This window comes from Anser anser (genome assembly GCF_964211835.1).
Source record: "Anser anser genome assembly, chromosome: 4".
NCBI lineage: Eukaryota > Metazoa > Chordata > Aves > Anseriformes > Anatidae > Anser > Anser anser.
In genome coordinates this window covers 37,671,766-37,696,605 of record NC_139724.1, presented here as the reverse complement: position 1 = coordinate 37,696,605, position 24,840 = coordinate 37,671,766, and the positions used below count along the sequence as shown (strand labels likewise).

The following is a 24,840-nucleotide window of genomic DNA, read 5'->3' as shown; positions in this document are numbered from 1 at the left end:
CAGCAAACACAGTACTTGCTTCTGTCTTCAGGATGATGAACACAAATGAGACAAGACTGAAAACATCACCTTTTTTTAAAAAGCTTGGGTAGGGCCAATGTGGTGATCTAGCTTGACTACTGCAGTTTAAGACAGTAACAAAGGATAAAGCTTTCATTCTCCTTTCAAGTTTAACAGTTGTGATCGCAACAGATTTTCTTCTAGCTATCTTAATTTTAAAGTGATCAGCAATTCGATGTCCAGTTCAGTACTTGTCAAGGTGTCTAAACAACTGATGACCATCCCTGTAAAAATCTGAATCTTGCTTCTAATCCAAGTTTGACTGGGTTTTCGACTTTCTCCTTTCAAAATCTTTTGTAAATTTGGATAGTAAGCTGAAGCACCCTAAATCATTCTCATATATAACTACATATATCAGTGTTATCTACTAAGCATCATTTAAAATATTTTAGCATTGTAGAACTTGGCTGCTTTTCTCCTCACCAGAGAAAATAAAACAGAATATGTATTTGCTACATATAGATATGGATGCATATACACACAGTGAAATAATTGCCTTTATTTACACTGAAGCCAAGTTTACAAACGATGAAAGGTCCACGTACAGTAACTCACTCAAAATACATCCAATGAAGAAGTTCCCAGAAACGAACCCACTAGATTTGAACTGAAAGGAAATCCTAGCACAAGCATAGACAGGCTGGGTGGAGACATGAGCAGGAACAGGCCATGCATGACAGCTTCAGGTGTGTGATGGCTTACTGCTCTGAGGAAACTGACATTTGCACCAAAACAAAATCTCACACACCTGAAGAAAAGAAGTTTGTTATTACTTGTCAATCACACCAGGCTATGAAATGATGGAGAAACTTTGTGAATACAGATAGATTCAACAATTGCTTTCAAGGTATGATTAACAAAATAGCAAAATTTACTCCTTATGAGTTTGTTTTAACAAGCAAAATAAACAAAAACAACTTAGGAAAAGCATGACCAACAACCATTGACCAAAACAGCACAGAAGTCACTGAATTCCACTAAAAACTAGCTCTTACATAGCACCCCACTCTCTGAGTAGCATAAGCAAATTAAACAGATTTCACCCAACAGCAAAACTTACACCAACTGCATCTGCACCAACATAAGCCTCAAGAACAAATCAACTAAGTGCAAGCAAATAAATACTGCCAAACTAAGAAGAAAAGACACTGTAAACTGAATCTAGCCAACAAAATCAATGGTATAAATCAACACCTAATGCGTACACAGTAAACTCACCTTGAACTAAGGAACAATCCTGAAACAAGCATGATCAAATACATGTTAAATCTAAAGAGAAACACGTTTTGCCAAAAGTAAAAAACAAGACCTAACTGCTCTGACTGAGTACCCATGAGAAAAGAACCAAAATAATTTTAAGAACTTGATTTTAATAAGCTTAAATTAAGGCTGCTGTTGTGGTGCAGACCTCTATATAGGAACTTTGGAAAAACTTCAGAAAAAAATGGAGTAATTGTGACATCTAGAAATACTTACAACCTTTATTTTGAAAGGAAAGTAACAGACAGAAGATTTCCAAGAAGTGCTCCAGAATCTAAACCCACCTCAGCACCAGATTTGAAAGCCAAATGCAAGTGTAGTTTATTGAATGTCAACATTGAACAGACATCAGAAGTATGACGGGTAATCAAAAAACTGGAGAAAACATCAACTTAAAGGCCTTTACATACGTTGTATCTTTATACTATAGCAAAGTCAGTGACAGCAACAACCCCTGCCTATTACAGGTCAAAGCTATCCTACAGTGTGATCTTATGAAGGACTGAAAAAAGTAGAGGCTGCAAGCGTTAAGAACATAGAAAGCTGAGCAGATTCTGCATATAGCAAATACATGCATATAGATTCTGCATCTAAACAATACAAACTTTGGTATAATGCAGAAAATTTACCAAGAGGCCTAGACATTGCTAATTACATTGAGGTCCTGTGTGACATTTCCAACAGGGTTTCACACAAACAGATCTCAGGAAAAACAGCAGGTCCAGAAAACATTACTGAATTTGTTTGTCAAGAAAAAACATGATGTCAGAAGGCAAAAATGGGAAGTGACAGCTCAGAGGCCTTGATGGGTCACATTACTCAAAGTGTAAAAGATGAAGTGACGTCAGGGAAAGTCTTGGGCCAAGAAGCATTTTGGTACAGAAACCTGAGCTGCACAAGCACCAAGGAACACCAAGAATTTTCATCCCAGGCGCTGCATCTGTGCAAAGAGCGCATGATCTGTAAGAACGGGAGATCAACGGAAGCATTGGACAGGAAATGAGACACCTTCCAATTAAGCACCTGTGAAAACGCCTGGGGATTCAGCAGAAAGATCAGTGAGTCAATCCAGAGAACCAAAAGGAGTTCAGCTCTTTGACATCTGGATTCCTTGAAGTGGAAATCTACTAGTGTGAAGCAGCAGATATACCCATGGCAAATCCTTGTAAGAAACCAACAGTGGGAGAGGAGATTCGATGCAACACTAGACGACAGAGCCAAACAGACACGGAAAGCTAATGGACAGGCTGACCACCTACATAAGTGATGCTAATTGTGTGTATTTTGATAGCCATTTCAAGCATCAGAAAGCATATTTTCTACTGAATTGTATCAAGTTTGACATGTAAAATCCTAACTGCTTGAGTCAATGAGGACAGAAAGCAACATGTTTGTTACAGCACGTACCATCTTCTCATCACACAGATGATACGCTGGTCAAAAGCTTTTCTAATGTCAGGCATAAACGATTTTTTAAGTAATTACTTCCTCAAACCTCTGAGTTGGGAGGCTGAGAGCACGATAGAATTTCTTCTCCAAATTTGAGCTACTAATTGCCATGTCTAGCGAGGGTGCAAGAAAACGTTCTGACTTAGAAAACTGCACAGGATTAAAAATTACATCAGATTCAACTTTGATGCCCTGTGCCAGTCAGCTGAGCTCAGAACCTCTCCTTTCTGACTTTCCAACGAGGAAATTATACGATAACCCCTTCTGCAAAAATAGCTGGTGAGAAAGATAGTACTTCATCAATTTCTTTTACCACTAGCAGTCAGCAAATTTCCATCTGCTCTCCTCTGCTTAAGCATTTGAATCATCTTTGGCAACATCTCACAGACTTACAAACTTGTACTGAATCTCTCACACATGCACTGTCCCAGCTGTAAGCATAAATGCCGTATCTGCAAAATAATTCATTCCTAAAAACAGTTCTTGCAAACTAAGACGAACAATTTATTTGCCTTCGGATTCAAAGGGATTTTACAGTAACAAGATGTTAAAGAAAATTAATGAGAATTTCATGTCCATTTCACACAGAAATGTACACACGCAAAAAGCACACAGCAGTTCCATGAATTAACCATACCACACCCTCAGTCTCTTCCTGTAAGCTGTGAACACATTGCTTTGCTGTCAATTATTAGTTGCACTAATTCCTTGCAATGCTGTTCCCAAATAAAAGCCTTTGGCTAGCATTACCACATGATAGCAGAAAGCAGATAGAGGAATTTTTAACCTGTTTGTTGTATCAGTACGCAACATGCACTTAATGTACAAAAAAATGAGCCTTTTAGTTATTCATAAAGATTACGACCTGTTCAAGACCCTTACATCCACGAAAGAAGCATGGTCATACAGTGCACAATGCCCAAACGATGGGAGGGAGGTGGCTTCACGTTCTGCCCAGCTGATACAGGCTGCCCTACAACATGCTGGACCCTCTCGAGAAGGAAATATTTCACACAGGCCAAACCACGTGCCTGCACGGGGAAGGTAGCTGACCATCAGGAAGTAAAATAGTTACGAAGAAGAGAGGGTTAAAAACAGCTGGCACCTTTGAGAAAACTCAAAAGAGGAAACAAAAGAATTTTTCGTCTTCCTTTTGTTGACCGACAGGGAAACTCTTGAGTGAGCGTCACCCAGAAGCAAGATAAAGGAACTACTTGCAAGGCACGAAACAATTTCATGATGGAGCGCGCTCATCAACCATCAAATATTTTTAAAGTAGGGAAGTACATTTTTCAGTCTTGTCCTGAAAGATTAATGCAGCATGCAAGATAATGCAAGTTTGCAGAACAGCAACGAAAAAAGGAAAAAAAAATTAAAACCGATTTACAAGTCTTTCCCATAGTTCTTAGATCAACAAATTAAAACAAAACCTAACCAGCCCTTCACTTAAGGCATGCTGACATGTACACAATCATTTAAAAGCGTCCAGGCCCTAATTCAGTCTAAAATGGCTTACCACAGCTTAGTAAAAAAGCTGTAGCTCTTAAGCAGACTGACTATTCAGACATTTTGTTAGCAGAGATGACTTCTTCAGACTCACTAATTAGGCACTGCCCTGACACAGAACAAGATGATCATCATGCTTCTAACATGCTACAATCCAATATTAAAATAAGTGCAGAAAATGCTTCTAACGTCCAGATGAGTGTTGAAGTAAGATGGCTTTCTCTGTTCTACTAGTTTATGTAAATTGAAGCCAAGAAGAACGAATCTGCGCAGAAAGGGCTGAGATTTCCCCATGTATCCCTGAGTGACTGATACTACCTTTCCAGCAAAGGATTGCTGCACTCAGAGTGGATCCAGAAGAACAGGTAATGTGAGTACTGCTCTTCTTCAAAGCCATAAGAATTACTTTCACCCACCCCCCAGGCTATATAAACTACTTGTTTTTAGACTACAGTGTGTGAAAAGACCTGAAAGATGCGTTCCTCTGGACTTAGCTCTGGTGATGGTAACCTCCCTGCACAGGAGGAGGGGTAACACTGAGACCTGGCAGCCTTCAAACACATTTTTGCAGTCACAGCATCCAGCCACAGCACAGTCTCAAGAAGTCTGTACTGGCTCCCCCCTCATTCCCAGCCACCTCGGAAAGCACTCCACCTCTTCCTTCAGCCTTACCTACACAATGGCACCGCAGCGCAGCCCCAATTTACGTTCTTTGAAGTCAGACAGATGGAGAGAAGGGTGTTACACTTAGTCCAGCTCAGTCTGCCTACTGGCTAGTTTCACAGCAACCCTGGACTTGAAAGCAATGCCAGAAAATCAATGCTCCTCGTTGTTGAACCATGGTTTAAGTTACATAGCGAAGCCATCTCATGTCATCGAGCCCACATTCTCATCAATTTGAAAGTCAATTATCATTCTACAATTTAAGACAAATGCCTTTAGTCAATAATGAGGGAGCACAAGTCAGCAGAACTTAGATTACAAGGAAAAAAAAAAAAGGTGACAGCTGTACCTGCATCTTCTCTTGAATACATAAATTCAGACCACTCTCAACCACAATGAAAATCTTACATATAAAATTTTTAATCAAATTCAGGGACATGTGATCTTGTTTCCCACAGAGCAATGAGCCAAATTTTACACAACATTCATGGGTGGATACCTTTTTAGGCTATTATCTGAGCAAACTTCAGCACCATATCACTACAGAATAGAAGATTAAGGAAAAAAATGAAAGGGTCCTTTTTTCCCCCATTTCTCTAACATAGACTTGATAACCTCAAAAATCCATCACTAGAGCTATATCATTATCTACAGAATTTCCCACAGTGCGACCCTAAATGCCATCATTATTAGAAACTACATACCCCATTAAGTGTTTCAGCAGGGTTTGTTGTTGTTTGGAACTTTCAGGATCAGTTAGGCTCCCCTACACTTTGCCTTTAGCCAGTTCTGCCTATCAAGAGTGGGCCACTGGCTTTCTTTGCCTGCACTGGCCCTCAATGGGCCAACCACAGCCATTAGAGCAACCAGCACAAAATTCCAGGATTGGTATTTCCAGGGAAAACAACTAACCATAAGTTCCTCTTCTTACTGTGCCTACTAAGCTGGGAGTAGTCTGGCTACTCCACAGCCCTTTCTTTCTTCTTCACCCACCTTTTGTCCACCACTGCATCACAAACCCATGCACTAACGTGGCAAGGTCTGACAAGGTCCCATAGAGGCTTTTGAGACTGCCAGCGCTGATAACTCCTACAGGTTAGTGCTGGGTGCTTGTTTAGCTATGGTTCTGGCAACGTACTAAAAAAAACTCCAGCTCTTCCCCCCAGGCATCATATAAAACAAGCAAACAAAATCCATAGAAATTATTTAGCTACTTGTTGCCATTACCTCAATCCCACCACACGCAATTCCATGCAGATAGACCCTAATAAAAGCTACATGAAAAGCAATTCTCAAACTATGCTTAGAACTTGTGCATTCTAAATCAATATTCACTACACAGAGAGCATTCACATGCTAAAATAACAGATGCGGCGGACAAAAACTGAAATATCAAGGGGGAAAAAATGCAGAAACAAAGATAGAACTGTTTCTATATTCTGAACTGCTGCTAAATGCTGTCGGCTCATTTGAGCTTCACAAAACAAGGAGCATGCATTTGTGAATCTTGTTCTCACTCAAAGGAGAAAATCTTCAAAGTGATCTCTGTACGGTGGTATCATCTATCACACTACACGCACTGCTGCAAGAAGGCCTTGTTATACACACACACTGCAAATAAGTTGAAGAGAAAATAAAATTCTCAAAATGCTTCCCAGGAACTTAAGTGTTTGGAAGATTGTCTGGGTTTCTCAAACAATCTCTAATTCAGAGGTGACAAAGTCAGAGAAGTACAGGAGCGCCTACTCAAACCACCTCCACTAAAACAGAAAAAAAAGACCTTGGAGGCCAGTGGGTAATCCAAGGAAGGAGTGTCTGCAAACAATTCCTCAGTAAACACAGCAAGGGTAAAGTTTTGAGGCAAGAAATATTTTAAGTGGATTTGTCAACACTGCCCATAATTGCGAAGATTAAAAAAAAAAAATTACAGGAAAACAACAACAGAAATCTACAGCCAACACAAAACAACTGCTGGTCACTTTCTACGCAAGGTGGGCTTGATTAACCTTTAACACTGAAGATCTCAAGGCCCTACATGAAAAAACACTTTGGAGTGGTGCATTAGTTTAGATTGTAAATTGTTTGCAGGCCCACAGAGTATTCAGAGGTTGAAGAAACACTTAATCTTCTGGTAAATATACCCAGGACCTTGAACCAAACATCAATGCAGTCCATGTGCTTATTTTGATTAGCCTAAGTAACTGGTTTCAGTGCAAGTGGGGAAGGAAGAAACCAGTTTTCGGAGTATGAGCTTGAGCATTTCCTACCAAGTCAAGAAGGACCAATGGTAACACCATTGGGTTCCATATCTCAAGTTTTATAAAAACTTATACACGTTACCTAAAAACGATTAAAGGTCTAAAATACTGAGTGTATGCAGTTGTCATGTATGCGGTTGTCAGGAGACCAACATATGTACAACCCAGACACCTACAAAAGTGTTTCCAGTTGACAGAGGCTGAAAACAAAGCATTTGTGGAACAGGCTTTACAAGGGCATCCTAAAGAATAGAGAGAAGCCAAAGCAAATGTGTTCTGGTAGCACGTACCTATGAATTACAACTCGGTCTCATGTTCAGGAGTGTGCATTATGGGTTCAAGCACAAAATCCACCAAGAACCTCAGCAAGTCACACCCTCACGTACCAGGGCATGGACAGCGCTGACCACCCGCACAACGCCTTCGCAGCGGCTCTAAGCCCATAAACCCTAAGGAAAGCCTCAGGGCATCCCCTCAGCGCTGAGGGACGCCGCAGGGGGCCGAAGGGCCGCCGGCACAGCTCGGAGGCCGCCGGGGAGGCCGTGCGGGGCGCTGCCAGCCCGCAGCCCCGGGTGGCGAAGGCAGCTCGCCCCCCAGCACCCCCTGAGGGTCCCCACGTCGCACAGCCGCCCCCGGGGGACCCCAGCCGAGGCGGACCCGTCCCCGCGGGCGGCCCTGCCCTGCCCTCCCCCCGGCCTTACCCGCCAGTCCCCCGCCGCCTCCATCGCCGCCGTGCCCCTTCCTCCTCTGGAGGATGAAGTAGGGGTTGGCCCGCTCCGTCACCCACAGCGCGTTCGCCAGCAGCACCTCCTCGGGGTTCACCCACATGCTCCCGCCGCGGACAAAGGGCGTGCGCCCCGCGGGGCCTCACGCACGCACCGGCCGCCTCAGACGCCACCATGCCCGGCCGCCGGGGAACGGCGGCGGCGGGGAAGAGGAGGAGGAGGCAGCCGCATGCCCTCGGCGCTGCCGCCGCCGGGCGCGGAGGGGCGGCCCCGGCAGCAGCCGCCGCAGCGCCCAGGGCAGCGGTGACATCAACGGCCGCCGCCGCGCGCCGCCCCCAAGCCAACGGCCCGCCCAACCGCCCCGCAACCGCCCGCCCAACCGCCGCTCCCCTCAGCACAGCGAGGAAGCCTGCCGCCAGCCAGCCGCGCGGTGTGCCGTACCTTAGCAGCTCAGGTTGCTGAATAAATTCAGTCTCAAAATCACGAACGCGCGTGTTCCGGGCACAAACTTTTCACGGAGTCCTTAGCTTTACGGTAGGGCCATCCTGCAGCTGGTGCCGACTCATGGTGGCGTGGAACCCGACCGCCGATGTTCCTCATACAGAGGCTGACGCCTTGTCATGGGAGAGGTGACTCCCCACCTGAGGTGGCAGTCACACCTCTGTCACTGCGTGGGCAAAAGGTCCGGGAGAGGAAGCGGCAACCTGAGGAACACTCCTCGCATTCGCAGTGGGCCATGGTAAACATTTGCTGTTCGCACTAAGGCAGGGGAATATAATCCCAATGGGAGTGCAAAAGGCCTTCTTCACCCTTCCAGAATTTATCGTAGAATCGTATTAGTTGGAATTCTAACATTGCTGAAACGACCTCACCCTTTTAACTGGACGATTAGAGGGGGAGAGGGGGAAAGTATTTTTAAAGAAAAACTCTGAACAAACAAATTTCTTATAACTTCAGAAAAAAAAATTCAATCTTCGCTTTGGTTTTGTTTTGACCAACTCTATTTAAGACATATTTCTTCTCAGAAAGAGCAGTCAGGCGTTGGAGTAGGTTGTCCAGAGAGGTGGTGGAGTCACCGTCCCTGGGGGTGCTCAAGGAAAGGTTGGACGTGGTGCTGAGGGACATGGCTTAGCGGGTGAGGTCGGTGGTAGGGGATGATTGGACCAGATGATCTGAGAGGTCTTTTCCAACCCTAATGATTCTATGATACAGCAAGTAGACTGAAAGTTAAATTCTAACCTGGCAAAAAGTAGTAGCAAAAATTCTTAATAACTTCCTTTACTAAAGGCAGGATGTCACACACAAGTGGCTTGAAAAAGTTTCTGTGTTGTCACAGAAGCACGGATGGCATTACGTTCTTGTACTTTTATCACTGCCAACAACTTGTAGTAGAATTACTATGGCAGCACTGACATTTTAGGTCAGTGAATAACCAAACCTGAAGAATAACTGAATAATCCTGCTGCAGTCAGAGCCAGTGATGAAGTTAATCTTGTGGTCCCTTGAGAAGGAAAAGATCACTTACAGGTGTTAGGAAGCCCTTCTGTCTCCCACGCCTAACTTGGGCACAGTTATGTTTGCAGAACTGTAAGCACTGAAGACAGCTGCCAGGCCTTAATAGCACCAATTAGTCTGTTTTATATCTGAGTACAATGACATACATTAATGGCATAAAGAGCACCAAAAACAGTTTTTAATGTCCTTTGTATTTATTTCTGTTAAGCGCTCTGCAATATTTTAATAAATTTGGAAAGAAGCAAGATGTCATCCCTCAAGCAATGACATTTAAAATTAGGCTATATTGTGTCTTTTTGTTGCTTTGTTGCTGTGTTGTAGATAGCATCAAGGCATTTTTAAATAGAAATCTGATCCGCTTCCACAGTAATGAAAAAACAAGTGTTGTGCTATCATGGCTGACCTTTCTCTTAAAGCTAATGCAAATATTATCTCCTATATGCCAAACATGCATTTTTTATCCCTTATGTAAAATACTTATCTACATGTATTTTTTTCTGGATTTTAGTTGCCCATTAACAAGTTTCTTTTCTATCTGGTACTCTGGGAACAAAATAAAGAATTAGAATAGGATTTTTTTAAAAAAAATCTTAAATGCAAAATGGAAAAAAGAAAAATCAGTATTGGAATAATTGACCCAGCTTGTATTGCAATATTTTGTTAGAAACAAACAAAACTATATCAGGTTGGAACCTCAGTGTCGTTTTAATTTTAACTGGGAGTATTTGAAAGTCTCTGTGCCATTAGATTTAAAACTTCAACACATGCCCTTCAATTTGGAAGAATGTATTAAAGAAATGGTTAAATCAGGAACAGATATTAATACAAACCAATTAGTTACTTCTTATGTTATATTATAAACACCTTGGAGAAGAAAATAAACATGATTCTAGTCCTTATGTGCATTGTCATCAGATTAATGGAGAATAACAGTACCCAAGTAGGAAAAAGATTAAATAAAGCAGGCATTTTACCATTTATTCCCCCAAACACCTCCTTACAATTGGCCTCTTTTTTAAATGCAGCTAACTGGCATTTGTGAGTGGTACAAGACAGCCATTTAACTGGCTAGGGGCAAAGATAAAATATCATGTAAAAATTTACCTTTGATAAGTGTACACACTGTTCAGCTTAGAACAATAGCCATACAGGTCCTGCACAAGGGCATACCTAAGCATAGGAAAGCACCTAGTCATCACTATCTAGAAGCTTAGATCCTTGGACTGCTATAAATCAACACCTTATTTGTACATGGAGAGAGCTGGTGTTGAGCTTCTTGTGACAAGTGTTTTACTTTATAAATGTTGCCTAAGGTTTAAGAAGCCAGAGGACATTGTGTTAGTTACAATGTGGAATGAAACAGGACATAAGAAAGAAAAGGATTTGAGATTTCTTACTGCATGGTCAACTCACCTGCCACAAAACTTAGTGTTTATATGCCTGTAACACTGTTTATTGAAGCAACTAGAAGCATTCAAAAATAATGATGGCACTTTTACCGTGCTCCTGCAAGTACATATTACAGGCACTTCTACAGATGAGACTGAATCATAGGAAATAATTCTTGCTTCGGGTCATCCAGGAAGTCTGTTGCAAGGATGCAAGTAAAGGTACTCAAATCCCAGCATCCACTACCTGCAGTTTTCCACTTCCCAGCTCTGGTAACGGTGTCCTTCAGACTCCGAACCAGGGCCACTCACTGTCAAGCCCTTTATCACTCCAAAATAATTTTATAATCCTTGGGTCTAGTGTCAAGAGCCATTAATGGACTGATTGAATTGCTGAGCACCTGCTGTAAGACATACCTTTTTTTATGAAGTATAACACTCAGCACATGTGAAATATTGCACCCAACTGGAACACAACCTGCTTGATAGGAAAGAGTTAACTTTCTGTAGGATTTTGGCATTTATTCAGTACCAGGCCATCAAAAGTACCATTTGCTATCCCACACCAGGGTTGGGCAGGTAGTACACCAAGAAGACTGCATCAATAAATCTCCCAAGGAAATCTGGAAACAAAGTACTTCAAAGTGAAATAGAGCAAAGGAATTAGAAAGTAACCCAAACAAGTCCCAGGAGTTTTTCAACAAAAAGAGAGGGTACGCTCACCAGCATGAAAGCAACCTGGGAAGACCACGTATACCCTCACTGCAGAGGCTAGATAAACATCTGCATCTCATTAAAGGATGCCGAAAAGGATTTCGGATTTGTTGCTTTGCTGAAGAACAAGGACACTTTTTTTTTTTTTTAAATATCATTGTCCTCTCTGTAACCTTTCTTACCTGGCCTTGTATGCCGTAAACAAAAACATTTATTGGATTCCCCATTTATTTTGCTCAAGTTAAAAGTGATTTCAAATTAACAGGCTAGCAGCAGGGTATTCTGTTCTTATTGATGTGGTGATTCTTACAAAGGAAACATCCAACATTTCTTCCAGGTACCCAAAGAGTGTCAGGGTGGATCTTCACCGAGCTGCAGTGGTTCATTTTGAATTTGTGACAACAGAGGTTGAACAGAAAAGCAGTGTTGACTTCAGAGGGTCCCAGGCATGCAGCAAGGCAGCAGGGAGAGCACCTGACCCTCTCTCAGGAGATTTGGACAGTGACTATATTTTTCTTTGACTAAATATGCCTTCGTAAAGGCATCACATCAGGAGGTCTGTTACAGCTGGGTTCTTCTACGTTTGCATATCTGACAGGAAACATCAACTCTGAAGATAATACCCAGCTGTCTGTTTTCTCTTCCCAGCATATTTTCATTGCCTGGAAAGACTGTCAAATTCAGGACAAACTTACCAGCTTTTAGTCTGAATGAGGAATCTAGATTTCCGAGGAAGGTCAATTAGAGCAGTTTCATATTCTGTGATGCATTTTTACACTTCCCTATAACCATAACAACTATTCTTGAGTATGCCACTCACTACTTTTTGCTCTCATTATGAACGAAAGCTTTTTTTTAAGGCCAGTTTTTTGTTATATTCTGCCAGTCTCCCACAGCAAAGGTACAGCTTACTGATAAAAAGCAGTTCCTTTCTTTTTGGCAAGGCATTATATTTAACTCCGCTGTTAGGTACAATAAAAACTGCTTTACTCTTTGTAAAGCACTGCTGTATACTAGGCTCTTCACAGCTGAGGTAGCCATCTGCCCACAACCCACACGTCGGATTGTGGCCTACCTCGCTTGGTGATGTGCATCAGATAAGACTTACCAGCTCGCCTGCCACGTCTATTCTATCCTTTGAACTCTGACAATTTCTGAAGAGTAGGTATCAGAATTGGACACAGTATTTTAACAAAGCTTCACCTTTTTTAAAAAAATGAAATAAGATCCTTGCTGCTTTTGAGAAATTCTTTCTGAAATGCCTTGCTTTGACATAGCACTGCACTGGGAACACATGAAGTGCTTTATCCTAAGTCTTCACCCAGGAAGAGCTTTCTAAAGCAACCACCCTTATTTTGGATATAACTGGCACTCTTTGCCTTACACTTGGTTTATGGACTTTAGCACTGGACTGTAGTAGAATGATCTGTGACTTGTTATAGCAATGACCTTACACCAGTATTTATTATCCTGCTTATCCCTATGTCATTCATAAACATTGTCAGTAAAAATCCTTTAGTACAATCCTAATCATTTAGATTATTAAAGTGATACATGGACTGCTACAAACCATCCCACTCAGTATTATCCCCTTGTTCTAAAATCTGTGGATTCATTTTGTACCCAGTTGTTCAGACCAAGTTAATTCCATATATAACGTCTTTACAATTAGAATTGCTTTGGCAAAATCCAGACATTTTTCAACTCTATCTATCTATATTGGCCAAAGCTTTTACCCTGCCAAAAAAAGAAACAAGCTTTATTTGACTGGACCTAATTCCATGAGACCACACATCTACTGTTCAAAATAAAATATATTCCCTTTCTGTAAAAATTTCTTAATATTATCCCAGATAAATCATTCTGTCATTGCAACAAAGTTCAATGATAGACTAACTAGTCCATGGTTTGTTAGGTCTAACACACTAACCAAAGCTTGTTCTTTTTAAATGTGGGAACTACCTCAGTATACAGATGAGTGTATCAAAATTTCAACATCAGCCATCTTCCAGTGGAATGCAAATAGATTAAATAAACCCAACAACTAAAATTCCAAAGACATTATTAAAGTTTACTACAACCAAATAAAGCTGACAATCAAAGTTGAGAAGGAAAACAGCCCATTTGAATATGCCTTAGGAGGTTGCACACGGTTGAGCTAATGTTACTAAGCTAAGAGGAAAGCCAACAAAAGTTTGACAGCAGCTGATATTTTTTAAAAGCAACTGCCCTGAAAAAAGGCACTCTTATACTTTAGTGAGATGCTAGAAAAAAGGGTGGGACACATGTTGGTAACAGCACAATCTGCCTCTTTGTTTCAGGTTCAGCAATCCAACTACATTTTGCACGTTCCTGTTAGCACCTTTAGGAGCAAGCAGTCAGTCACTGAACCAGCTCAGCAAGAAGCTTCATTGGCGCTGTTTCTTCAGAGCGATAGGAGTGAGAAAGCTTGAAACAACACTGGTAAGGAATTAGATTTATTCTGAAGACTTTGGTGGTATAATCGCCTACTCTTGTAATTCGTAACTTACTCCTGGTGGAGATGATAGATTTCCTGAGGGACAATTCAAGTTATATTGGACAACAGAGAAACTGCTGGACTTAATTTGGTTTTAAGTGTTAATGCTCAGTGATTACTTACCTTAAACCTTTTCATGAGCTACTTATGCTAAGCACGTGAATTTGAATACTTTATTTTATGTCATAAGACTTAATTTTGCTCAGTCATAAACTGGTTAGGTTTGTTTATCCTTACATTCAATGTAAATTTTGTTTACCCTCCAACGACATTCCTTGCTTTTCTATGCATTTTGTTACTTGAGTTATGCTAAAATAGATTGCAAATTATTTAGAGAAACAACTTTCCATAAGAAGTAAGAACTGAACCTGAGTTAGATCTGTAGAAAAACAGGAGGCTGAGGTGCTAGTCAATCCATTTACTCATTTGTGTAGTGAATAACTTGCAGAGTTAATTTAATTTGTAGTTAGTTTACTCTAGAGCTTTCCTCAGCATTAGTCTGGGAAAGTCTGGGATCTTCAGCAATTGCTTTGGTTGCTGAAAGCAGAAACCTGAAAAGTGACTCAGAAATCTCATAAGCATAGCTGGGTAGGGAGACATCATGGAGCAGACTGTAGAATTTTCCCCTCTGGTTTAACTTAGAAACTTAAGCTTAGCTTAGAGTCAATAAATAAGAGTCATAATAATGTATTACAATGATTGCATTTCTTGTGTTTAATTGTAATGCCTTTTACTCCTTAGCAAATAATCCCATGCGGTTATGGAGGGAGTCACCACATGTTCATTTGTCAAGTGCTGGCACAGAGGTGGTGACAATTTGTGGGTGGGGATTAGCCTGTACAGAGACTGTGTGTAAACAGTCGGGGTGTGCGTGTTTCTTTGTGCTTTAACTGTTTACCAGTTATTTGCCTGGTAATTGAAAATAGCAGACAACACTAATGTGAGTTAAGATACTAAAATTTGAAGAGCTGACTTGCTTTGAAAAATTAACATCAGTTCCAGCTGAACATACTCAAGTCCCCTGCAAATAATATCATACTCTGGGTAACCCAGGAGGGCAGGTTTGCCATAGCAGTTGATCCACATAACCTCATAAAACCAAACTCAAATCTGTTTGTGCTAATTTCCTGAATAGACTGCATAAATAAATACTGACCTGGATCACATTGTGATATTTCTTAGTTTCACAGATTACCTAGTCTTATAAACCCATGATTATACGTAGGCAATAGTAGTGTATTTAGCTCTGAAACATAGAAGAATGCATGCACATATACATAGATATTTCTTAATCCAAAAAGAAAATGAACGTACTAAAACACCATGACAAACATATTAGAAAACAGTAGTCAGGAATAAGAGCTTTATTCAGATTTTTTTGGTAGAAGTCTACATTGGAGTTAATTCAACTTGCACTTAATTCAAATTGCACTTCAGTGATGCAGTTTAGTTGCAGTTTTAAATGTCTCAGAAAAATGAGGTGAACAGGAGAGTCAAGTTCATATGTAAGAACTAAAAGATTTGGGGAATTCCAAGCCTTATATGCCACTGAGATACTTAATTTTACCTTTGAGGTATCTCATTTTAGAGTAGTATCCCATTAAAAGGCTAACATCTGTTATTTTGTTCTGTTTACATCCATCACAACATTAGTTTTTGCTACCTTACCCTGCCACCCCAAGAAAATCCAGCTCCCACTATTGTTTCTCATGATGGAGAAGGTTAGTTGATGTGACTCAGATGCCACATGGGCACAGCTACAGAGAGCCTGTCTTCATCTTTGTTTCCTTGTTAATTAAGCTGCAATAAGTCACACACAAATATAGCACTGAAGACAAAAACATCTCTTTGGCAGGCTCCCGGCTGCTGCTCTTCCTCCATCCCACTCCTGGCTGCCCACCAAGCAGCTGCTTAGAATCTGGGATCAGAGTTTGTCTCTGCACAAGATGCCTGGTCTTACTGACTGCAAAGCTATTCTGGGAAACTGGCCAGCTTCTAAACCAGTCTCCTCACCATCACACAGCCTCTGATTTGAGAAGCATTTTGAGCTAGAGCTAGCCTAAATAACTGTAAGCTGTGAAGTGACCTAGGCTCCAGGTTAATCCAACTTAGTACTTGCCTGCTTTTCAGGCATTTTAAGATCTTCCCACAGTCCCCCCTCAAGCAAAGACAAGCTTCCCTGTATTTGTGGCTTTAGATTAAAGCACATCAGTACAAAGCGCCATGTTACGTACTCCCATACACATGCAGAAACAGCAAACACTTAAAACCAACACAGCTGTGCTTGGTGGAGGCTTGTACCCTGTTTGGATGCAAGTATGTAAGAATTTTTGCTGCTGCTGGTGACATCCTCATATATCATTGCTTGAGTTCAGGGCAAAACTTTGCCTTTGAGCCATTCCAGTATCTTTGCAAGAGGCTAAGAAGAAGATGCGTCATTCTTCAGCCCATTCTTGGATATGGACAAATGAAAGTGAAACAAAGATGAAAGAAATAGAAGGGGGAGAACAGAGACTGAAGTAGTCTAAGGACAAAAGAGATGTAAACAAATAAAAGCAGAGAAGCTGAAAAGCACCTAATGAAAGTATATGGAAGAAAGAATAGAGAAGAACTGGAAAGGGTTTGGAAGAAATCAGAGTGAAGCAACACACAAAGGATACTTTCTCTCTACAGCAACCAGGAAACAGTTTTTAGTGGTACATAACCACAACAGGAAACCACTTGCACCACTTTCATTCATTTTTCTAGGTATGACTAAGCACAAAACTATTTTACAACAGGTAAAGCAACTTGTTAGTCTTAAGCTATGCTGAGTAGCTAAGCATATCTTTAGGCTATAATCTTTGTTTAGAAGTATTAGTCCATAAAATATCACATGCCAACATAGGAAAAGGTAAGTCTCCTTTCTAATTAATTTATAATCTAGCTTAGACCAACTCCAAGCTGAAATAAATATGGGTGCAAAACATAGAAGTTTTCTATTAAAAACAGGCCACAGCTTTTAATAATATTTTAACCACGAACTCTGAAATAACTATTACATCCTAAAATCCCCTACTGATAAAATCCATTGATTTACACATAATATAAAACTAATTCTGTAGAGAAATATATATGTAAGCATTATTAACAGCTTTGTAGAACAGATGCTGTTATTGTCCCCTTCTGGGAGATGCCAAATGTTAGCGGAATATCTGCTGACCATGGACTTTTTTCCTTAAGTAGCTTATGCAGTCCTTTAACTAGACACCGTGGATAACCTAGAGGCACTCCTGTCCCCATTTTGTGTTCTGGGAGTGAAAGGACAGATGGTGTCACCAAGAGATCAGTGACAGTGCAGGTGATGTACACTGATGATCCCCAGAGTCCACGGGAGGGCCAGGAGGCCACAACACAATATCCTTTTGGCACCCACTTGTAGGGGTGGGAGGTTGGCCTTTGCACTCCGAGTTTATGGAACTTGCACAGCTGGCTCAGTCTATTCCTCTGTGATTAAAAGAAGAGCACCATTCAGAGGCGGGTTTTAAGAAATAAATCACTAATGTGACTGATGCACAGCCCCTACGTTCAGTTTTGTTCCTAGAGCATCTTTCCCTTCTCTGTAACTCTGACCCTCACACACATCTGTGGGGTTGCTTGTAACCCAGTCTATATAATCAGCCTGGTGTTTGCAAAGGCCAGGAAGAGGAAAGTCAATGCCTTTCCCCCACTCTGTACTGTTCACATGCAGCAAACACCTCAGAAAATGGCAAATCCACTTCACAACAGAAAACATTGATTCATTTTTTCATAAGATAATCATTAAACTAGGTACAATCCTAGCAGATATTTCAAAAGGTGCATATATAATCTCAAAAGGTTTTATAATGAATATAAATTTTCAATATATTTATATATATATTTATATATTGGAAAAAAACCTCAAAAGTAAGTTTGTTGTGATCTGAGAGAAGAAGCCACCAGGAATACGTTTGATTCTTGGTATGGCCTTGTGACTTATTTTGTGTTTTGCTCTGAGAAGATGAATTGTAATTGCTCTAGGCAAGAACAGACATGGAAAGTCACTTGTGTCTTGATCAGACTTTCTTCTTAAACTGCACAAAAAGGTAAGAAAACTTGAAACTGAAGCAAGTTTCTATAGAAGATGAACACTGGCTCACACACATGCACACAGTAACTTTGTATAGCTGAATGTCCTGTTGTTGCACACAAGTTTCAGCAACGCAATCACAGCCCTTCTTCCACGTTATTTTTTTCCAGAGTGTTTTCTTGTCCTATATATTTTTGTGAAGACTGATGGTATCATCTGAAATTCCTTTCTACAACCTTCTGTCTGTAATGCTAAATGCACTATCTATGCTGGACGTGGTTTTGGCCTTGCTTTAGGTCTGAATCTATGAGAGTATTAAGTCTCCCAAGAAACACAAAGTGAACTTATGTTTTGAGACAGAAGACAAACACAAGATAGGGCAATAACATGAATGATCACCACCCTTGTTGGTCATTTCCTGTAATAGGTGATCATCAGCGGGGTAAATTCAGTTTAAACTTAGTTATCTCACTTGGTCCGGCAGATGCAGAACTGCACATTCCTAATGCAGAGGGACCTCAAGAGTGCTCTTCCATACAGGCCCTCATCAGGGTAATGAGAGGGTGCTATAGGCAATCCATGACATTTAATGTAAACAACAGTTCCAGTCACAGCTAGAGAACGTTCAAAATATTCACACACCTCACATGCCTGTTTCCTCTGCTTTTCCTGTAAGAAAAATGCTGATTTGTAGAGTCCTTTACCTTCAGATAGTCTTGATAAAATACCACTACTAATCAAAAAAAAAAGCAAAGGAAGCAATGCTAACAAAAAAAATGTTATGACCTAGTGAGCTTTTCACAGGCTGGCAGCCAGCTGTAAGTTAATGTCTCAGTATTTCCTGCGTGCTCTTTAGCAGCTCAGTATAAGAGTAATTGGAGAAGGAAAAAGAGTAGCATGGGGGAGAAAAGAAAAAAATTCAGAGGATCTGAGTAATCTGTTAAAAGAAACAGAAATGTAATGAACAACCTGTGTAATCATTCCAAAATAAGTCCATGTTCGAAAATGCATTTAATAATAATTTTACTTGCATAAATTTGAAAGTAAATTATATTGATCTGGTTTAAGGAACTCTTTTCCCCTCAGAATAAGATTATGCTGCAAGGGACCATTCACAGAAAATATCACACTATAAATTCATAGCCTATGTTAATTTTCATGTGTGGACCTGTACTTTGTAGGAGGACAAAATTAAAAATGATTGCTGTTACACTTCCAAGTGATTCTGTAGTTGCTGTGTCTTAGTTAACAACCATGGCAGCACTGATAATTTGGAGGCTTGGGCCCGATACATCAGTCCATTTTCCATTGTTCACTAATTGTCACTTCGTTCAACAGAAGCAGACCAGGGTAAGACAGGAGTGAAAACACGAAGGCAACCTCAGCTTTTGCCTGGTGCAAATCAGCATATCAGACTTACACTGTTGTATTTCAGATGCTTCTCTGGATTACTCTGATATATATTTAATTACTTGATATTTTGCTTCCATGCATCCCAGCTTGTCCAGTCTGCTTTCATGCAGACAGCCTGGGTAGCCAGTTGCCCCCCTCACATTCATTTCTAGATGTTCACCAGCATGGTTTTGCTGTAAATTAGTCTAAGAGCAGACAGGACAGCAAGGCCCAACACAGGGGTGATTTCCTCTCCCTCCTCCTCTCTCCTCTGTGACCATGAAATATTTATTTGATGAAGCAGCACTGCCTGCTTAACCAATCAAATCTTTCAGAGTTATTTATGAGGGATGACAGAGAGGGGATACATTGGAGAGGAAAACTGATAGACGGTGAAAGTATATTACCATACCAAGATGGCATGCAAAATTATTCTTTGATTACTGAGAAGGGACAGGCCTCTCCTGGCATACATAAACACGCTCCATTATCTGCCGCACCTTCATTGTCCTCCATGCAAGACTAAGGACTGCTGAAGCAGGGAAATATTATTGCTAATTTGCATTTATTCGGCTTATAAAAGTGCATCTACTAAAGCTCAGAGGTCATGGAAGAATACTTATTTACAAGTCCCTTGGCAGAAATATTTTCTTTCTCACAGTATGCACTTCAGTGGTAAGCAGTAACAATGGAAGATTTAAACATTTCATCTCTTCGAGCATTTAAACCTCTTCCTAATAATTACATTAGCTCGGATACCAGCCAGGTCACTTCTATGGGCGTTCTTGTACTGCTAGGTCCAGATCCCCAGCCTTGCTTTGCTCCAGCAGCATCTAGATTTCAGAGGGCATCAAGCAGTCCCCTCCCTCCCCACTTGTCTTCTCTGTGTAGCACATAGCTGCTCTCTGGCCCTTCCACCTCTCATAGCCTCTAGGCCTGGATAGGAGTTCAAAAAGTTGGGGTTGCTGCAGATATCTCTAAAATGGCACTGCAAGTGACGGGTACAGATATAAAGCCTCAGAATGGGCTCCGCTGAGCCGTGCTGGGGCACAGAAAGCTTTTCATGGTTTGCCAAGAGAAATACTTTTGGATAGGAGTCAGGCTTCCTCTACAAGAAATGGAAACAATCAGCTGGGAAAGGAGAGGCCCAGGAGTGCAAGTCTCTCATCCGCACTGTCTCACATGGGGAACACACTGAGCATCAGCCTTGGAGGCTGTGCTCTTCCACCCATGGGTCTTAGAAAGCCAACACCAACAAGCAGGTAGCTCCTCTGTGAGTCAGTGCCCATAAGTCAGAGGAGCAAGGCAACACGAAGCTCAGGACAACATGAAGCTCCTGAGGGACAGTGGCACTTGGGTAAGGGCTGGTAGCGCAATTGCGCTGGCCTTGCCAGGACACCTCTGCAACACCAGGAGGTAGTAAGCCTGTCCCTGCTCTCTATGGGTACAACCCAGCCCTCCCAACCACTGTCTCAGGCAACACTGCAGGTCCATCCCTAAAGAGCAAGTGCTGGGACTCATGCTGGGGGCATCAGCAGTTCTCCCCCCCAGCAACTGCTTGGCTGGAGGCACCAGGGCCTCAGAGGGGGGTCACCCAGCATGGTTTCTTCTCCATGGTTTCATGCTTGTTGGTCTGCCAGACCTGTGATGTGCAAGGGAAAGGTGATAATGTATGAGGTAGAAAAGCTATTTTCAGTGTGCATCTGCAGAGAGCATCCTGCTGTGCTGCATCAGGCATGAAAAAGTCTGGTGGGGAGTTGCATCTCCTTCCTCCTCTGAAGAAAAGCTCCTTGGAAATAGCAGGTTAAAAGATTTTTGTTTTTCCTTCCTGCCATTAATGGCTATTTTGTTTAGCTATTCACCCAAGGTAGACATCTTTCATGTAACTGAACGTACTGCCTAAAAATAATCTGCAGCAAAGCCCATTTACTTGATGGGTTGACTTAAGGACCACATTCAGGGGCAGAGCATGCCCGATCATACTTTCACTGCTACAGGCAGTGTATGCTCCCAGGACAACTAGCTTGGGCACAGCACTGCTGATGGGCTTGCTGGGAAGGACGTGCCACACTTCCAGCTGGCCAGCCCCTCTAGCTCTTTTCCACCCGACCACCCTGTCACTCATACCTTCCTGGCTGCACCAGATGTCATGCAGGCGTACCCTTGGACAACACAGTACCAACCAGTTCTGAAACGATCGCTTCAGACTAAGCAGCCAGTAGCTGCTCGCTTCAGTTGTGTCCTAGGGACACAGTGACAGCCTTCACTGCACGTGCTGCTGGAGGGACCCCGGTGATGGATGGACCGAGTCAGGAAATCTGCAGCCACCACCTCAACATGGTGTGCAGTAATGCAAGTCAGTTTACCTCTGTGCCCCTGCTTCCGCCTCTGCAAAGTGGGAAAGCCCATCCAAGAAGCACAGCAGTTTCCCCAGTTCATACATGGAAAGCACCCCGGATTCACCAGGAAGCAGCATGATAGCATTAAGCACGGCTGCTCTGTGATGATAGGCAAATCTATTTCTGCATTACCTCCTCCTTAATGTATAATCTTTTAAATATAAAGCACCTACCTATATATTTATACTTAGAACAGCTCAAATATATGGTTAATATCAGGAGAGTATCTGGAGGTAGCTGGGATCACGAATCTCCGTTGTTAATCAGCCGATGACTTTGGCGAGGCTGACATTTTCCTGACTATTTTTAGAGCATGACTCAGACGCTGTAGCTGTACTACCGAGCCTGCAGAATCCCTGGAGGCTGATACCAGAGCCTCATTCAGAGCTGTACCAAAGCATCGTGCAAGAAGGGAAAGGAAGTCAAAGAGGGCAAAGGCTTTGTTCACACACCTTCAGGGCTTTCTTGGGGAAAAGTAAACATGGAAAGCAAGGCGTTACGGCAACGTAGTGGGGTACTAGCAACTGGAAGGGAAACCCTTCTACGTGGCTGTCACAGGAACGTTTTCATAATGCATCAGTGACCTGGTAGAAGCAAAATGGAGCCTTGTGAATGCTGTTTCCAGAAGTGACTGAAAACCCAGAAGAGAAAATGTTCAATTTTCAGCCAGTCCTGTGGGTAATTGAATCCCCTGCTTCCCTGTGTGTATGAGTCCACTGCTTGTCTCATCTCATTCCTCACGTGGCCTCCCTGAGAGCTGCTGCCATGGAGAGAAGACCCCCACACTGTGTTCAGCAGGGTCCAAGAACAGAGGAGCTGTTGGGTGTGGGGAGGGGGAAAGCAGGTGCTGGAGAAAGCAGTCTGGTGAAGTGGCTTGTTCTCGTGCACAGCTTTGGTATGCATCACTTCAGAAAGAGATGATTGGGATGCCCTTAGCAGGTAGATTTTGTGCAGGTTGACATCACTGTGCAGTCTCCAGGACCTGCCTGTTGGAGCAGCACACAGCTGGAGTAGAAGCAGTTCCTTTGCATGGGGTTTCTCTCTGGAAAAAAGGATCAGTACCTGAGCCTCCATCAATCAGCTTTAATGAGCTGAAAGTAGTCAAAAATTTCCCAGGAATCCAGTCCCTGCCTCCTGAAGTTCCTGGGTTTTATTTTTAGTCATTTTCCTTTCTGATAGCAGACAGGAGATGTATATTTGGTCTGAAGTACAATGGAAATTCTGGCTGTGTACTGGGAAGAAGTCATCTGAGCAGTCACCCATTGCTTGGCACAAATGGCGCTGAGCATGTGTCTGTCACCTTCCTATCTCTCATCCCCCAGCTCTCATACTTGCTCAGCCTGCTGATCTCTCTCATCGGGGTTTTGCTGGGCTGGTTATTACACGGTGTATTAACTGAGGTTTGAAATTAAGAAAAATGCTTTTAACTACAGCTCTGTAGCACATCATAATTAAAATTAGTCATTTACTTCATGCCATGGTGCCACCAGTTGCCCTGACTGCCTGCAAATTGGTGACACCTGCACAAGCAGAGGCAGCTGCGCAGCTCTGAGCTGTCACAGCCATCCTGCCTGCTGGGAGTGGAGGCACCAGCAGGAGGAGGGTTGCTAAAAACCCCATCCCTCCTGCTGCCCTGCCAGAGACCTTCCAGCCTGCCCTGACATTTTATGGGAGTTGACTCTTCAGGGGCAGTTCCCCTACTGCTTTGAGATGCTCATCTGGTCTATCCCCCCTATCAGAAGCAGTTTTCCTCCACTTACTACCCCATTTCTTAGATGTCTTTCAATCTTACTGCCTGCACAAGATCCCTGCCAGTGCTCCTGCCCCAAACATGGGTCCGAGAACATGGGTGGGAGCTGGCTGAGCCCACAGCAGGGGCAGCCCACCTCTGAAGTCAATGGTGCTACATCGATTTACATCAGAGTGAGACATAAAACATTCATAATGCATGTAACTGGGCACCGCAGTAAAGTGCATGGATCACAGAAAGCATTTCTTCAGGACCCCATCAGCCAAGAAACAAGCAGTAGAAAGATTTAAGTGTAAGGAGCTTGTGTTTTAGTTTGTTTTCATCTTATGAAGATTTTAGTTCTAATTAGTAAAGCTACAATATTATTTGTGGCCCAGTCATCCTAAGCAGCAGTGAAATCCACAGATCGATAGGGCGCTGCATTATAGTATTGCCTTTCATTGCTCTTATGTTTCATCTCTTTCATGCCCTTATTTCAGACAGGAGTGAATAACTACATGATTGCTTTCTACAACAGGATTTTACACATCTCCTGTACAAGCTTCCTGTACAAACCATAAAACAAGTTTTCATATCCATCCTTAATGGCAGTGGTAGGGTGGGGGAAGTGCTTTGTGTCCTACAAAGCTTGCAGCTCTCTGGGTGTTTCTAACAGAAAATTTCAGGTTTTGAGTTCTGACAAGAAGTACCCAAAGCGCTGCAGAGACAGGACTTCACACCAGCTAACGTGAATCCTGGTGTGATTTCCAGCACGAGGGGCTCCCAAAAACGGGCCAGAGGAGGCACAGCCATGCACGTACAGTGATCACCTTCCCTTGCTAACATGCATTGCCAGTATGCCTTTTGTGTAACACTTACTGTGTAGAGCAAACTTCCCCTGCCATCACATTGCCCAGTAACCTTGGTTTCTAGCACTTTGAGCAAGCACACAAGCAGATGATAAATGGAGCTGGATGACAACCTTTAGTGCAGGAGTCAGGTGGCTGCCAGGTCTGAACTTCTGTAGACATGAACTGAAAAGAGATTACAGACTTACCATGGCCAAAAAAAAGAAACCTGTCCTGTCAAAGAAAAGCCATAAACCAAGAAAAATAACTCATGCACAGGATATGCCGATGCACTTCAAGCTCATTCGTATACGAGCTCTGAACAC

General features: G+C 42.3%; 1 protein-coding gene across 6 annotated transcripts in view; it reads right to left on the bottom strand.

Moving 5' to 3' along the window:
* TBC1D9 (TBC1 domain family member 9) overlaps positions 1-24,840 on the bottom strand; it is a 70,218-nt gene that overhangs the window by 43,351 nt on the left and 2,027 nt on the right. For 2 of the 6 annotated variants that reach the window (XM_083834856.1, XM_083834857.1), the window contains exon 1: positions 7,898-8,252. The exons of the other annotated variants lie outside the window; for them this stretch is intronic. In XM_083834856.1, the coding sequence (XP_083690982.1) occupies positions 7,898-8,024 (127 nt within the window). In that variant the 5' untranslated portion in view covers positions 8,025-8,252. Of the gene's footprint in view, positions 1-7,897; positions 8,253-24,840 lie in introns of those variants that run through there. 6 annotated transcript variants of the gene reach the window in all.